Source organism: Spinacia oleracea, chromosome 3 (genome assembly GCF_020520425.1).
Source record: "Spinacia oleracea cultivar Varoflay chromosome 3, BTI_SOV_V1, whole genome shotgun sequence".
In the NCBI taxonomy this organism is placed as follows: domain Eukaryota; kingdom Viridiplantae; phylum Streptophyta; class Magnoliopsida; order Caryophyllales; family Amaranthaceae; genus Spinacia; species Spinacia oleracea.
In genome coordinates, this window is record NC_079489.1 from 56,542,838 (window position 1) to 56,558,469 (window position 15,632).

Sequence of the window (15,632 nt, forward strand, 5' to 3'; positions counted from 1 at the left end):
GATAATATTTGATAAAATTATATTGTAAAGTTTTTAAAATACATATACTTCTTTTATTGTATTTACAATCTCAATCACTACTTTTTACCGAACCCATGTACTAGTAATTCGCTCCTTTGTCAGCTAACTATGCCCGCTACTCAACCCCTAAAAGTTACCCGTTACTGCTAGTTTTGCCAAACAAGACCTATATCTATGTGATCATTTTTTGGAATGCAAGAAAAACTACTAATCGAAACTTATTGAATTTCAGCCAGCTGATCTATTTTGAACTTTACACTAAAAAAGCTTTGACATTTTGACAAAAAAGTCTGCTGACGAAATGGCTGATTAATCATAGGCAGTGTCGGAGCCACGTTGTGACATTCTAGGTCACGTGACCCACTATTAAAAAAAAACTGTTTATTTTTATTTTTAATTGCTTTCGCTATTTATTATTGTTTATATAAAAGTCTGTGCAGTTATGTTACATAAGTTAGTCAGTGCTGCAGTGATATTTGTGACTACACAAAAAACGGGATGGAAAAATGTCCCGAGTTGGGGATTGCATTTTTGCGTCTATTCTTATGCATCTAATTTTTCTTCGCTCTTTTTTTAAGTTGCTTCTATAACAAAATTTGCTCAAGGACTAACATGCTACAATATAAAATAGTTTTATAAAAATGTAATCTATAATTTATTGTGATTCTTTATTATTGTTTAATTGTTAATTGTATGTTTTACATTATACAATTAAGTAGGTAAATGTTGGAGAATTTAATTTTCTGATATTTTCATAACTATTTGATAGTAATATGAAAAAAATTGTAACACGTATAATATGAATATTTATAACAAATGGGATGATTTTTTTATGAAATATATATACGTATATACTTCTATTAGTTATTGAATGACATGAGTTTATGGACTATGGTCGGCGGTGACACACCATCCATAAAATCCTGAATCCGCCACTGATCGTAGGCAGAGAACCTTCAATGTTGTCGATCGCAGAAACGTATTTCGACACCAGAACAACAATTACGTATGCATATATGTCAAACTAAGGGAGGAAAACAACCTCATCCATCAAAGTATATTTGGTGCTACCTTGAACTTATTTATGAGAGCATGTTTAACCTTGCCCTTATTTAAGAAAGCCTGTTCAGAACCAGTCTATGTGTTCAGTAGATGATTTAGGCTTCTTCTTTGGTTTTTGATACCGGTTGTTCTCAAACTTGGCTTTGATAATGAGAGAATAAAGCAAATCAGCTTCAGCTGAGGTATCATATGGAGCATTCAGAATGCTGAGAAGAAAAAAACAAACAAGATGAGTGGATATCAGAATCAGACATAACAGTGAGGAAAACATTCAATCAAGTTGTCTATTGTGCATAGGAATGAAAGAAACATATCGATATGTGGTGATTCGCAACATGCAGAAGATACTGTTAGAAAATCATCCCGAATTCTCTCATATTTTTGACGATTCACCACAAGCTTAATGGGGACAATTTTACAAAGTTTATTCTTGGGGTACGTTGAAGTAAAAAGTCGATCTCAAAGTCCACATAGAAATCGTTGGCAGTAGAGAGAAATTATGTGCGTTTTGTAAAGAGAATCATAGTAGATTGCTATTGCCTACTTGTGCCTCTTGCAAGTTCTGTTGAGTAAATAATATGCAATATGGAGCAATAAGATTTGAGAGAAAAGGGATGATTTGAGAGAAATTACGTATGCATATATGTCAAGCCTAGGACAAAATACAGAAAAATATTTAGCCTATATGCTTGTTGATGCTGCATCCTTCCTCTACTAGCTTAGGCTGGATTACTTGTCAATACTCCTCCTCAAGCCAGGAGTGGAGGTGGTAGATACTCCTAGCTTAGACAATAAATGTCTGTGCTGAAAGACAGGTAGAGACTTAGCTGACTATAACTTGGTGTGTATTCGATCATTATGGTGCCATCTGATATGTTATTTATATCTTATCTATGTCTGATATAGTGGTAGTCCACCTCTATTTGCTTGGTCCTTTCATGGAGCACAAGGTTAGATGCAATTGCAAGTGCAACCTTGCTGTGACACTTAACTTCAGTTGGTGGCATATTTTTCAGACTTAACTCCTTGAGCACTTCAGATAGCCAGGATATTCACATGTTGTTAGAACCATAACTATATACTCAGCTTCAGCTGTAGCTCCTTGCAACAGTCTGTTACTTCTTAGATTTCCATTAAATAGGAGATGACCCAAGGAGCATGCAAAAACCCATTGTTGACTTTATAGACATAGGACATCCAACATACTCACTATCACAAAAGGCTGCAAGGACTGCAACTGATTCATTTTTTTCGACAGGTTGAGCAGATGCATCTTGTTATTTTAATCTTTGTTATAACTGATTCACTATCACTTGACTTTCTTAGCTTTGTGTCCTCAAGTAACATTACCTCACAGTTATTCATGTTTTCTTAGCTTGCTAACTGACATCAAGCTATGTTTAAATTCAGGAACACAGCAGCATTAGAGTATCATTAATGTGCACACTGCCTATGTGAGCGATGCTGGCTGATTTTTCATTGGGAAGCTTAATGCTAGGCAGATTATGAGCTAATACAGGATTAATCAAATGATGAAAGTGAGCAGTCATGTGATCAGAAGCTCATGAGTCTATGATCCAGTTGTTAATCATATTGCTAGCATTATAGAATTAAATTATACATGCAAAAGAGTTGTCCAACTCATCTTCAACTTCAGACCCATTTTTTGAGGTTAATAGAATCAACTTCAACTGTTCTGCTCAATAGGTCTTATCTAACTTTTACCCAGTTTTTATAACTTTAAACATGTGTTGATTAACTTTTTATTTTATGAATTTTTTATGGATAAACTTATTAAAGGGTTACATGGTTACTTTTATAGTTTTATACGTTATGAGTGATTTTGAAGGGATAATTATTATTAAAAAAAAAATTATCATTAACTTTTGGAAAATTTGTCCGAAAGGACCTTTTAAAACATAAAAATTGTGACAAAGGACCTTGTAAAAAAAAAGTTGTGAAATAGGGCCCAATTTGTTTTTTTTTGTTGTGAATAAGGACCAAAAGCTATTTTTTTGGTCAACGCCTATTTTCCGGCATTGACTGATACGTGTTCAGCACATGTTCATTTTTTAACTAATTTTTCAAAATCATTCCCTCCTCTCCCAACCCCCCCCCCCCCTATTTGACCCAACTAACTTACTCGGATAAAAAAAATCGATTATCTCTCCTCAAGGCTCTTTTGCATCGCCATTTTCTTCCTCCTTCAATCCACGAATTTCTTCTCTGCAGTTCAAATCAACCAAATTCACGCAACCCTGATTTTTTTTGCTCAAATTACTCCAATTTTTTGGCTCTTGAAATTAGGGTTCTTGAAAATGACAAATCAATTTTGGGTAAAAATCAAGCAAAAATGACAGAGGAGAGATAATTCGTACCTTGATGAGATGCTTTAAATTCGATTTCAACAACCCTTGTTCGTTGAATTCTGACAGGGGCAATGAACTGCCATTAATGATGTAGAGGAAGGAGAAGCAGCAGAGCATCGAGGAGAGAGAAATACGATTTTTTTTAAGGTTACTGGGTAGTTGGGTCAAATGGGGGGGATTGGAGGGAATGATTTAAGAAAAAATAGTTAAAAAATGAACTTGTGCCGGTCAACGCCGAAAAATAGGCGTTGACCACCGGAAAATAGCATTTGGTCCTTATTCACAACAAAATCGAGGTAACTATTAAGCATTTTGGGGTAACTTTACATCTGCCTTACAATTTTCATTGTACACTTGGTGTAATTAAAAGTTTGTGCAATTTGGTTGATGGTGATGGAAAAGACATCATCTTGTTGTTGAGCCACAACAACAATCTGTAGTTTGCTTGCCTTTACCCCATTTGTTTTCCAACACCCTTGGCCTTATGCTATTGTTTTCTTTTGTATTGAGGGTGCCATTTGGGGTAGCCACTGACTTTCCAACATTTTTCAAAAATGCCTTTATGATTTGTTTCCCGAGAAAACTTTCTTGGTCTTCTGGGTAGCCATTGACTTTCCAACATTTTTCAACATTCTGACCTTTGATTCCAAACATGCTGTGCAACCACTATTGTATCCTATACATTGCATAGGTATCCATTTCTTCTTTAGATATTCCTGGAATATCTCTTTGTGGCGGTTCTTGCGCAATAGACCTCATGCCATCCTATCAATATCTGACTTCTAATGGCAATATAGTCTTCATCAAGACCATTCGAAAACTGGAACAATTGTTGTTCCTCCTTTTGTTTATTGAGTGTTTTTATAAATGCGGTCACTTCCTGACATTCGAGTAAGGGAAGGCAGGACATTTAGAGCATCAATTTCTTGCCATGGGAATTTCATAGAGGTGTAATAGTCACTCTTGAGCCACTACTCTATGAAAACATATACTCAAGTTGTTTCCACACATCACTAAAATCGGTAATGAATAGTATGGATTTTCTTATTGTAACAGACAAAGATGCCATAATTCAAGAGTGCACCATGCTGTTAAAGGTGTCACACTGCTCAGCTTTGGTGGAATCAGCAAGATCCCTTTCAAGGGTAGCCATTCACAAATCCTAACTTTCTTTTTGAATGGTATGAATGTTAGAGGTTTGAATAGGCCTAGTAAAGTGTAAACAAAAAGATATTCATAGATTCCTTTTGGAAAATAAAATAGGTATGTTTTTTCTTGTTGAAACTAAGATAAAATCTCAAAATTTTGATGAAATGTATCCAAATTTTTGTACTTACAATTTTTCCTCTAGTACTAGGGGAAGGATTTAGTGGGGTGGCTGCAAAGTAATTTCGATGTGGATGTGCTACAGATTCATCCTCGGGTCATTCATACTAAAGTTTTCCACCTCAGTATGAATAAAAGTTTCTTTTTCTCCTTTGTATATGCATCAAATAACGCTAGTGAGTTGTGATAGAGTTAGCTTATGGAATATATTGAGAGATGGGGAGGGCTCTATTTCTGGGGCTGGTTGTTTGTTTGGGGATTATAACTTTGTTTGGACATTAATGAAAGGGTAGGGTCTCCTATGCTCCAATCAGAGATAGCTCCTTTTAGAGATTGTGTTACATATTGTGATCTTGTTGATATGAAAAACAAAGGATGTTATTTCACCTGGAATCAGGATGGTCCTGATAGGGTGTTTAGCAGAATTGATAGGGCCATAGTGAATGGGGCATTGGCTAATGAGTTTCCTGTGGCTGATGTCAATTATCTCCCTGAAGGGTTGTATGACCATTGTCCTGGGCTTATTCAGTTTAGTCAAAATGCTCAGGTGTGGAAAAAACCTTTTAAGTTTTTCAACATGTGGACTAAACAAGAATCATTTATGAATGTGGTTGATGAGCGGCATTTATGTCGCTCTAAGCTTAGGTTTTCTTATTATATTATTATGAATTTTGGTGATTTTAGGTAGTTTTTATGGCATTTATATGTTCTTATTCCACTCTTGTGCTTTGTAGGAAAATATTGAAGAAGGGTGGAAAACCGAGTAGAAATGGCTTGAAGCAGCCCTGTGCGATCGCACAGGGAAGAAGAAAAGATGTTGAAGCAAGCAGAGCTGTGCGATTGAGCTGCTGATATGTGCGATCGCACCAAAACGCAAAAACCTTCCAGGAACTCTTCCACTTTGCGTGCGATCGCACAGGATTTTTGTGCGCTCGCACGAAATTCTTGTGTGCACACACAGAAATGCCATGCGACCACACGAGGGAATTTGAAGAATTTGGCTAACTCAGGTGCGTGCGATCGCACGAAATATTCGTGCGCTCGCACGGCACGAAGAAAGCAATCGTCGCTCTACTCGTTCGCACAAAATATCTGTGCGCCCACATCGGTTCGTTCGCACCTGGGTTTGTGCGATCGCATACCAAAGCGGGTTGGGCACTTTTCGAGTTTTAAAAATCTATTTCGGGATACATATAAATACATTTTCTTATTTTCTTTTAGGAAGTAAGTTTTTCATAATTAGATTTCAGATTTTAGAAGTGAGTTCTTAGCTTTTATGCTTTGATTTTAGAGAGAGAAACTCAAGAATCCTTTCAATTTTGAAGATAATTGCAGAATTTTGTTGAAGCTTCATTGTAATCTCTTCTCCTCTTAATCTCTTTACTTCTTTTAATTGATTCCTTATTTACTTGCTTTGAATTCTTGAATTTGTTGATTGTTGATTGATTTTGCCTTTGATTCTCTTCTTCTATTCAATTCTAATTGCTAGCTTGCTTTTCAATTTAGTTTCCAATTCCATGGCTAAATGCAACTCTTTGATTTCATTCATTAGCATAATGAGTAGTGAGTAGATTTTTAGTTAGGGTTAGGGGTAATAATTGGGGATTAATTGAGGAATGTAGGGGTATTGTGTAGAATTGTTGATGCAATTAAAGCTTGATATGCAATTTATGGGATTCCATGTTTGAATAGCTTGGTAGTTGCAAATGCTAGGCTAGTCTTTAGAATTGGGGCTTCCTTCATGAATTTGTCAAGACATTGAGGATTTATGTTGGAGTAGAAGTAACTAGGTGATCTAAATTCCCATGCTAATCTTAGGGTGGCGCGAAAGCGTGTTTTAGGCTTGCTTTTGGCAAGGTCCGCTAACTGAAAGGGGGTGCCGGACCATATCCGTTAGTTACTCCCCAATTTTTCATGTCCTTGCATCGCCATGATTGCATAGCATCTTGATTTTCCCCGATAAACCCGATTTGACCCCCGATACCCTAGCTCCTTTATAATTGATTGCATAATTCTTTTGATTTCCGTAGTTGTGTCTAATTCCTAAACTTAGTCTTCTAAACTAGCTTGATCTTAAACTCAAAAACGAACCGTTCTCTTGGGACGACACTTGAACTTACCACTATAATTCATATAGTGTGCCGGTTTAGGCATTTTTACAAATATTGTTTGATAGGTAGATTCCGTCTTCAACGACACGGAAAAAGCCTCATCAGTGGTGAAGTATGCTTGGAGAAGTATGCTTGGAGGTTAGAGGTGAGGGGAGTACCTATGTTCCAGTTGGTTTCTCGATTGAAATCTCTGAAGCCTACTCTAAAGAATTTGAATAGAACGGGTTTCTCCAATATTGAGCAAAAGTGGATAGTAGCTAAGAACCAGTTGATGGCAGCTCAAGCGTCTCTTGTTTCAGCTGAAAAACATGTAGCTGGGGTATGTGATGGTGATCAAAGAAGTTTCAATTTGAGTGGCTTAAGTGTAGAGATTCCAATTCGAGTTTCTTTCATAAAACCATAAAGATGAGACATTACTACAATAATATTCACTCTATAATTGATATCCAGGGGTATGTGCATACTGATCAAAGAAGTTTCAGATGCTTTTGTGAAGTCTTCTATGTTCTCCATACCTAGTGGGAAAGCTCCTGGGCCTGATGGGTATAATAGTGAGTTCTACAAGGCAGCTTTGGAGGTCGTGGGGGATAGTGTTTCTAAGGTTGTTCGGGACTTCTTCAGATCTGGGAATCTCATTGTGAAAATTATTGCAACAACTACTCTTATTATGGAGCCGAAGGTCCAGCTTTCTAGGCCAGTCACTGAATATAGACCTATTGCCTGTTGTAATACGCCTTACAACTGTATTAATAAAATGCTTTGTGCCAGACTAAAAACTGTCCTCCCCTATATTGTTTCCCCTATACAGGCTGGTTTCATTTATGTGAGAGAGATTATCATAGTGTTTGTATAGTGCAGGAAATTGATCAAAATGTATAAAAAGTTGTCAGCTTCTAATTGTCTTCTTAGTATAGACACGAAGAAAGCTTATGACTCTGTAAGTTGGGAATTTTTAGAAGAAATGGTAAATCAGTTTGTTGAGTGGGTGATGAGTTGTGTGTCTTCTCCTTGCTATTCTCTCTCTATTAATGGCTCCCTTCATGGTTATTTCAAATGGGGGAAGGGTCTCAGACAAGGAGATGCTCTGTCCCCGCTTCTCTTTATTCTTTGTATGGAGCACCTCTCAAGAATTCTCTCTTCTGTTAGTGAGAAAAGAGACTTCAAATTTCATTCTAGACATGATTCCCTAAAGCTTACACATCTAGCGTTTGCTGGTGAACCTAAATCCATCATGTACCTGTTGAGAGCTTTTGCAAGTTTCTCCAGATCTTCTGGCCTTTCTGCTAGTCCTGGGAAAGTAGCTACACATGCTTGTAATATGGATAATAATATGATGAAAGATGGGGTTATTCTGGGAACGTGTGGAATGCAGGAGCTGCAAAGGGATACTCTGTATCAAGTGGGTAGACCTGGTTGTCTACTCATTACATATATAAAGGTTGATTGGACTAGATGGGTATGGGGGAAATTTCATTTGTTGGCTTGGGAGGTTGAACACTATACATCGATTGGCTCGGTTTGGTGTATGCTCTGAGGACTCTTGTCCGTTATGTGGACTCTTGACCATATCTTTTTTGGCAGCCATTTTACAGCAAGATGTTGTACAGCTATTTGTGAATGGTTGTAGATGCCTCATAAGTTGCAACAGGTGGATTCTGAAACAAAAGCATGGATGGTGGCTTCTCTCATCTACAATGTTTGGAGACAGGAATAATGCCGTCTGGAATTTAGCTATTGTTCCTCCTTGTAATGTAGTTCAGAAAATTAAAACAGATGTATTGTGTAGAGTTATTTCAGTTTTGCCTAGAAAGGTGTCTTCTAGGGAGACTGAGTGGTTAGAAAATTTGAGATAGGAGCTCCTAGGCTAAGGAGGCCCTTCCTAGAAGGTAAGCCTTGCTGGGTTCTTTCTGTTTGTTTGGGTGTTTTCACCATTGTATGACTGTTTCTTTGGAGCTATAGAATTTCTTGCTTACTGATTTTTTCAAAAAAACAACTTTCTTTCTATTCCCTATAGTGTATGGCCCCTGTAAGCCTCTCAATCCCACTAACAATGTTGTATCCATCAGAGGGATGGAGATATGAAGGGTTTTGAATGTCTACCATTCTAGCCATAGCCTACTAATGTCAAAAGTTTGAGACTTTAACAACAATGAGCAGATTTTAAAAATTAAAACGAAGCAATAAGAAGAGTTGAATGGCAGGAGTAAGGGGTAAGACCAGTAATTATTTTCAACATAGTTTTAAGTAGGATTTTCCATATAACACAGAGAATCTAAAGTCATGAAATAATGCCCAAGGAACTGGTAAATCTATAGCCACATGAAGGGAACATGTTCATGGAGAATGGTTGAAAGACGAACAATAAATCAAAAAATGCATGCACATGAATTGTAGATTACCAATCAAGGAGCTCCTCTAGTATGATTCTCTGAGAAGGCGTGACATAGTGAATACAACTTCGGGGGCACTGACCCACAGCTAGTTGTATTCTGTAGTCTTCGGCTTTTCCTACACCTATCCAATATAATTTATGTTTTCAGATCAGTAACAGAAATTCCAGCTTTTGTCTACTGATCGAGCATCTGTATAATTCAAGACATTGTGTTTCTATTTCTGACATTAAGAAGTATGTGTTTATCTGATTCACAATTCACAAACCTTGATAAGTTGCACGTGCAGTTCCGAAAGAAGAAAAGGTAAAAGCATGAGAGGCCTGTTTGACACAAGAATATGGGCATCCTGTGATATATCAACTTTATCAGACAAGTGAAATTGAAATCCAAATAATTCACTTTGAAAGTGCATGATGGTTCTCTCTGTGGACAAGTTCCGATTACTGTGGTTCCGATTAATAATTCAAGTTTTGGTTAGGGGAAAGAAGCACGTGTTCATGATTACTACCACATTAATATGCCCAAGTGACGGATTATTGTTTAAGCTGGTGCCAAATTCTCTTTCAAGTTGAACTCTACATCATACTATCATAGAGGCAATTAGAATGAACAGGGAAGGAGTTTGTACCTTTTCCAGCACATAAAACTTCATTGACAAAAGTATCAAATGCCTCACATTCTGGATTGTCAAAAGGATCTAAACATTCGCTGCAAACACGTGTGTGGACAATCAGCATTGGGAAAAATTAACCATCAAATGATGAGAAAAGTAACTAAATGTATTTGGTTTAGAGAAATTGGTCTACAAAGAACATGCCGGAAACAGGAAGAACTCAAGTCAAACTTTTATCACTCAAAATGAATCACAGGGTTCTTATTTGACAGACGCATCAAAAGATAAACTCCAATGGGCCATACACAAGTCCATACAAGAGAAAGAGATTTGCCACATATAAGTCTGATGGACTCCATCCTAAAATCAATTGGTGATAGGTGGAGTAGCCCACCAATCTTATATGTTAGTCGATCTCTTTCTATGTCTTCAATGTAGAATAACTAGTCTAATTCTCACGTGTGGAATGTACTTTTAACATCAAAGAGTACACCAAACCCCCGAAATTCAATCCGCAGCCAATCCCCAACCTCTAAAGCAAAAGCAAAAGAAAAAGCCCAAAACATACAATTTTAATGTTGGTCAGATTACACATGAAAAGCGCCAAAAGTCCCAGTCCATAAAAATTTGCTAGGATAAAACTCCTTTCAGTCCTTGTCTCAAAACATTATTCAACTTTTTATTTGTAAAATCAGCTACAACTTTTCAAGTTTTTGGGATTTCAAAATCAGAACACAATTAAGACAAAAATCGAAGCAACACAAGAGTAGAGGCCAATGTGCCATATTCATATGACCATATATAACAAGTTAAGAACATACAAGATAATACTACCTTTCAATTATCTCTGACCTGCTAATATTTGAGAGCATCTGCATCATTATTAAGCTTTAGCAGTCAGAATTTTATCCGAATAAACAGGAAAAGATTTAACACCAGATAGAGCCATGTAATTTAATACTAATGCTACAGGTAAGTCGACAGAAAAACAATAAATATGCATCCTTGAGAATATTCTCATACAAGACCTGTTTATTCACAAGGGAAAAACAGGGAAGCAAAATTAATTACTCTTATAACCCAACTTAACACACTTTTGCTATTATTCTCTCCAGAATAAGAAGAGATCATTAAATAGATATAGGCTGGGGTACCTCATACGCTTGAATCACACGGCGAATCATCAAATCAGAATTGTGTTGATTGCTCTTCACATCAGGATGAAATTCCTTCACCTGACCCAAAAAATAAAGCCACTCAAATTATTCAAAAATTAGATTTTTTATTTTAGAATAGAAATGAATTATTTTACAAGATAAATGCTTTGACATGGCTTACTTTACTTTCTTGATTCTTTTTGCTCATTTTGTTGTTTAAATAAAAAAATCCTACATTTAACTAATCGGAAATTGGAATAAAGAAAAATGGATATTAATCATATCAATTTCACCAAACTTGTATAGTTAATCGAAAATAGTATCCAGTTTTGAGGTGAAGCTTAGGATTATCCATGTCAGTTTTCCCATAAAATTACAACAATACACTAAACACGAAAGGGAAAATTTGGCAACTATAATCCAATTACGAGGGTGTACTTCTGGTGACCTTAAGCAACCGTGTTAGCAGATTAAATGAAGATATTGTCGGACTTTCCACCACCCATTCTAGCGGAGCCACCCCACCCTTGCAGGCTTGAAGCCCAGCCTAGCCATTACATCCACCATAGAACCTATTACCTATATAGGTAAAAGACAACCAAAACCATGGCCGAAGCCCAGCGATCATCTAGCCAATTAAACCCTACCACCAAAACCCAACTCAGTTTGACACATCCTTCGTCATACATTCACTCGTAAATCATCTTAAAACTTTTATTTATCAGGATTTCTTACCACCAATAACATAAAATTCAATAAACTAGCTACTTAATCCATATCCATCTATCCCAAATATTTCAAACTATATGTAATCACTAATCAGCAGAAAAGTAAATAAACCATTTCAGACAAAATTAGCTAATTATACAAGTACAAAAAATGATGGAAATGACCTACTTTGGCTCTGAAAGCAGCCTTAAGTTGGGCAGTAGAGCAGTGAGCTTCGACGCCGAGGACAGAGTAGGCGGCAGTCGCGGTGGAGAGAGAAGCATTATCATTATCATCATCCCAGACGTCGTCTCTGCCGCCGCAATTGAGTCTAGATGACAACCAAGATGTGGAAAGAGAAAAGGGTTTTAGTTGATGAGGTGACAGAAGTGGCGCGTAATTTCTGAATAAAAGGTAGTTATCACAGTTATTATACTGATGATTTTTTGGGTTAGATTTTAGAAATGGGTAGATGGGAGTTGCAGCTGTTCTTGTCATGTTTGCCATTAACTGATCTAACTCCTTTCTTCTTATCTTACAAGCTTATATTAGGATAATTTTCAAGTTGACATAATTTTGCTTTGGATATCTAAATGTTTTATTACAACAATTTCCCGTAAATAGCTAAAACAACTGGAACCTATGTGATAGCATGGTTTATAATCTAAATTTAAATTTACATAAAATATGGTAGATGGCGTGGTATAAAATGCTTGTCCATCTAACACCAACCCGACTATGACACGTGGCACATCAGGGATGAAATGGTAATAACTATTTCTTGGCCATAGCTCATGAGCAGCTCCAAATGATGAGTCCATTGCCAATAGTGGCCCATTAGGTCCTCAAAATGATGAAAAGAAGGGACACATGTCTTCATAAGAAAACTTGACCAATCAGCTATATAGGTTTGGGTACAATTCCCAAAACTCTAGTCCTATAAATAGTCTGATTCCCAAGGTGAAAGGACACAATCAATTCATTCCCACCTAACAACTCCGTTTTGCTCGAGCTTCTCTCTAAAACTTTCTATTTCTAGCAAATAATTACTTAACCATCGGAAAGAATATTCCTACGGGAATATTCTTGTTTTGCAGGTTGTCAGAAGATCAGTCCAGCGCGTACCAGATACCTCATTTGAAGGGTGTTCACGTCAGCACTCGGAAAAAACCCCACGTCATTTGGCGTTGTCTATAGGGAGGTACAGTAGCATGACAGACTTCTAGCCTGAGGCAGAAGCTGAGCAACGAAACATGAACTCAGTAGCTACTACACCACTTGTTGGCGCAACAGCGGACCTTCCCATCTCGATCAGATGCTAACCGGACATCAGCAAGACACCAATACAGGATGGTAGACACATATGAAACACTCCCTCTAGGAAGAAATAGCGAGAACCTTAAAGCACGAAGCCGACCCAGAGTCAAGACATTTGACGCAAATGCCGCCTGGATCCATTGTCTGGATAGAAGAAGACCAACTTGGCATAGAACCCAGGCCGACCAGAAGAATTATCGGAATACCAAATGGCAACCAGTTACAGCTCTCAGGACCCTCGCGGCCCAAATGCAATTACCAGCTGGAGCGAGAGCAATCCTAAAACCCCCCCTCAAGATATCGGGTATATGGCGAAAAAGTTTAGATGTCTGATACGTGATCAACACCAGTGATGACGGATCATCCTTTTGAGCCGTTAAGTCTTCATGTACAAGAAGGATACACAAGAAGCTACGCCCGTCAGCGTAGATCAATTCATCTTATCCAGCACGACGCTATTTCTATAATACTGGGTCACTCTACTCCCTTTTGTGGAGACATCTTGTCCGCACCAAAGGAGCCTAAAGTAAAAAAATACCAACAATGGACGCCTATGATGGGACCACCAACCCTAATATGCACCTAGTCGCATATCATCACCACATGTATGTACAAGGAACAAATGAGGTGTAATCCCCCGTAAATTTATAAATTTTATTAATATATTTTAACGTATATTATTTATATTTAAATAGAATTTAGGAATTTTGAGTAATAAATATATAATTCACGTATACTTATTTATTACATTTTAATATCTTCAACGATTTACGAAATTGAAAATGATTTTAGAATTTTAAGTTAAAACGAATTCGAATTACGAAAACACGATCGATTGAATTTAGAAAACAATCCTAATCATTTTGGATTCAAACAACCTTAATCCTAAGCCAAGCCCAAATTGATAAAGCCCAAAATAAGTAAGCCCATAATTCCCTACCCTTGCTTCAACTTCACGTGAAACCCATCTCAACCCTCTACTCCACTTCACGTAAAACAGCTTCAAACACCTCCTTCTTCTTGCTTCAACATCCACGACGCACAACCCTGCCCTCTCTTGTCTCAGCCGCCGCCGTCGATCAACCGCCACCCGACCACCGTCGTTCCTCCTCCTCCTGTGCACGGTAATTCCTTCCTCCTTCCTCTTCTCTTTCGTTTCTCTTTCTTTCGTTTTTATTCCCCCTTAATCGCGGGTTCTGTTTCGCACAGCCACCACAACCGTCGTCACCACCTAATCACTGGTGCTGCGCCGCCCTTGCCGCGCCACCTTGCTGCACCTCCCGTCGACCGTCGCTGTAGCCCTACCGGCCATCGTTCTTCATCCTCTCTCCTTGTTTCTTCACTCGCAAACTACTACCACCAACACAAGCGGCCATCGTCGCAGACACCAGCCGCCGGCCACCTTGCGTCAGCCAACCACCTGCCCTGCTGCCGCCATCACTGACCGCCGGCCAGCACCCTTCTCTTCCTCTTGTTTTGGTTTATTTCTTTAACCCTAAAACTATTTAGTGCTTTAATTTTGTATTAGTAATCTAATTAATGTTTTCATGCTTAAATTTACGGTTTTAATTAAGTAAATATAGAAATCAGATTTTATATTTTGCATAATAAATTATTTAATTTTCAGATTTATTAATCATGTTAAATAAGGATTTTAAATTGTTAAAGCATGAATTTTTAAGGTTTCAATAGTTAGAAAACCATGGTATGATGTTTATGAATTTATTAAAGTTATGATTTTTATGATTTTAAACATGAATTATGTTTTAGAGTAGTTTGAAATTAGTTTATATTGCTGGAAATTAAAGTATGATGTTTGTAAAGAGTTTTCAACGAATTTCAATCACTAATTCAATAATTATGATGCTAGGAAATCAGATGTTCAAGTTTAACGTTAGGGAAGGTTCTGAATATGTTTAGGATGTATTTAGAATGCTTTATTATGGTTGCGAAAATTGATTGGGAATATTTATTGGTTGTGTTAGGCGAAGAATTCTCTTTAGGCGACTTTTGAAAGTGTTAAAGTGGTCTATCAGTTTGTTTACACAAGGTACGTACATACCTGTGTGCTTGGAATGTGTGCTAATTGTTGAAACCATGTTGAATTGTTGATGAACTTGGTTATGTTAATGTTGTTGATGAACTTAGTCAGGTTGAAATTGCATGTTTGATACTGTGGGATGAACATATTAAACTTATATTGCATTATGAGAATTGTAACATGTTAGTATGGATGATTGATACAAACATGTTGGTTGGGAACACTAGATTATTCTATATGTTGGTTTGGATCGATTGATTATTGTTCCCTTCTTAGCTTTTCACTACTTTATGAGGGCGGTGGACCTTGTTTAGTAAGTTGAAACTTTATACCCATATACAGGGTTGATCATGGTTAAAGGAAAGGTTGGGTAAATTGGAATGAGTTTTGATTGATGCCTTTATGATCACTTACTTAATTTCAAGATAAAAACAGTTGTGAACGAATGTGGATTGTATGCCTTATGTGGTTGTTGAGTCATAACAGAGTCTCAATTTGTAAATCATGTAAAGTG

At 37.2% G+C, this 15,632-nt stretch overlaps 1 protein-coding gene across 1 annotated transcript; it reads right to left on the minus strand.

The window, feature by feature from the left end:
• Nucleotides 1-795: 795 nt before the first annotated feature.
• LOC110783850 (chaperone protein dnaJ C76, chloroplastic) lies at nucleotides 796-12,307 on the minus strand. Its single transcript, XM_021988239.2, has 7 exons — nucleotides 11,950-12,307; nucleotides 11,050-11,130; nucleotides 10,730-10,767; nucleotides 9,911-9,990; nucleotides 9,548-9,628; nucleotides 9,289-9,403; nucleotides 796-1,289 (listed from the first exon to the last, which is right to left on the minus strand). Exons 1-7 carry the CDS (start codon nucleotides 12,265-12,267, stop codon nucleotides 1,148-1,150), a joined length of 855 nt encoding a protein of 284 aa, XP_021843931.1. The 5' UTR covers nucleotides 12,268-12,307; the 3' UTR covers nucleotides 796-1,147.
• Nucleotides 12,308-15,632: the final 3,325 nt, after the last annotated feature.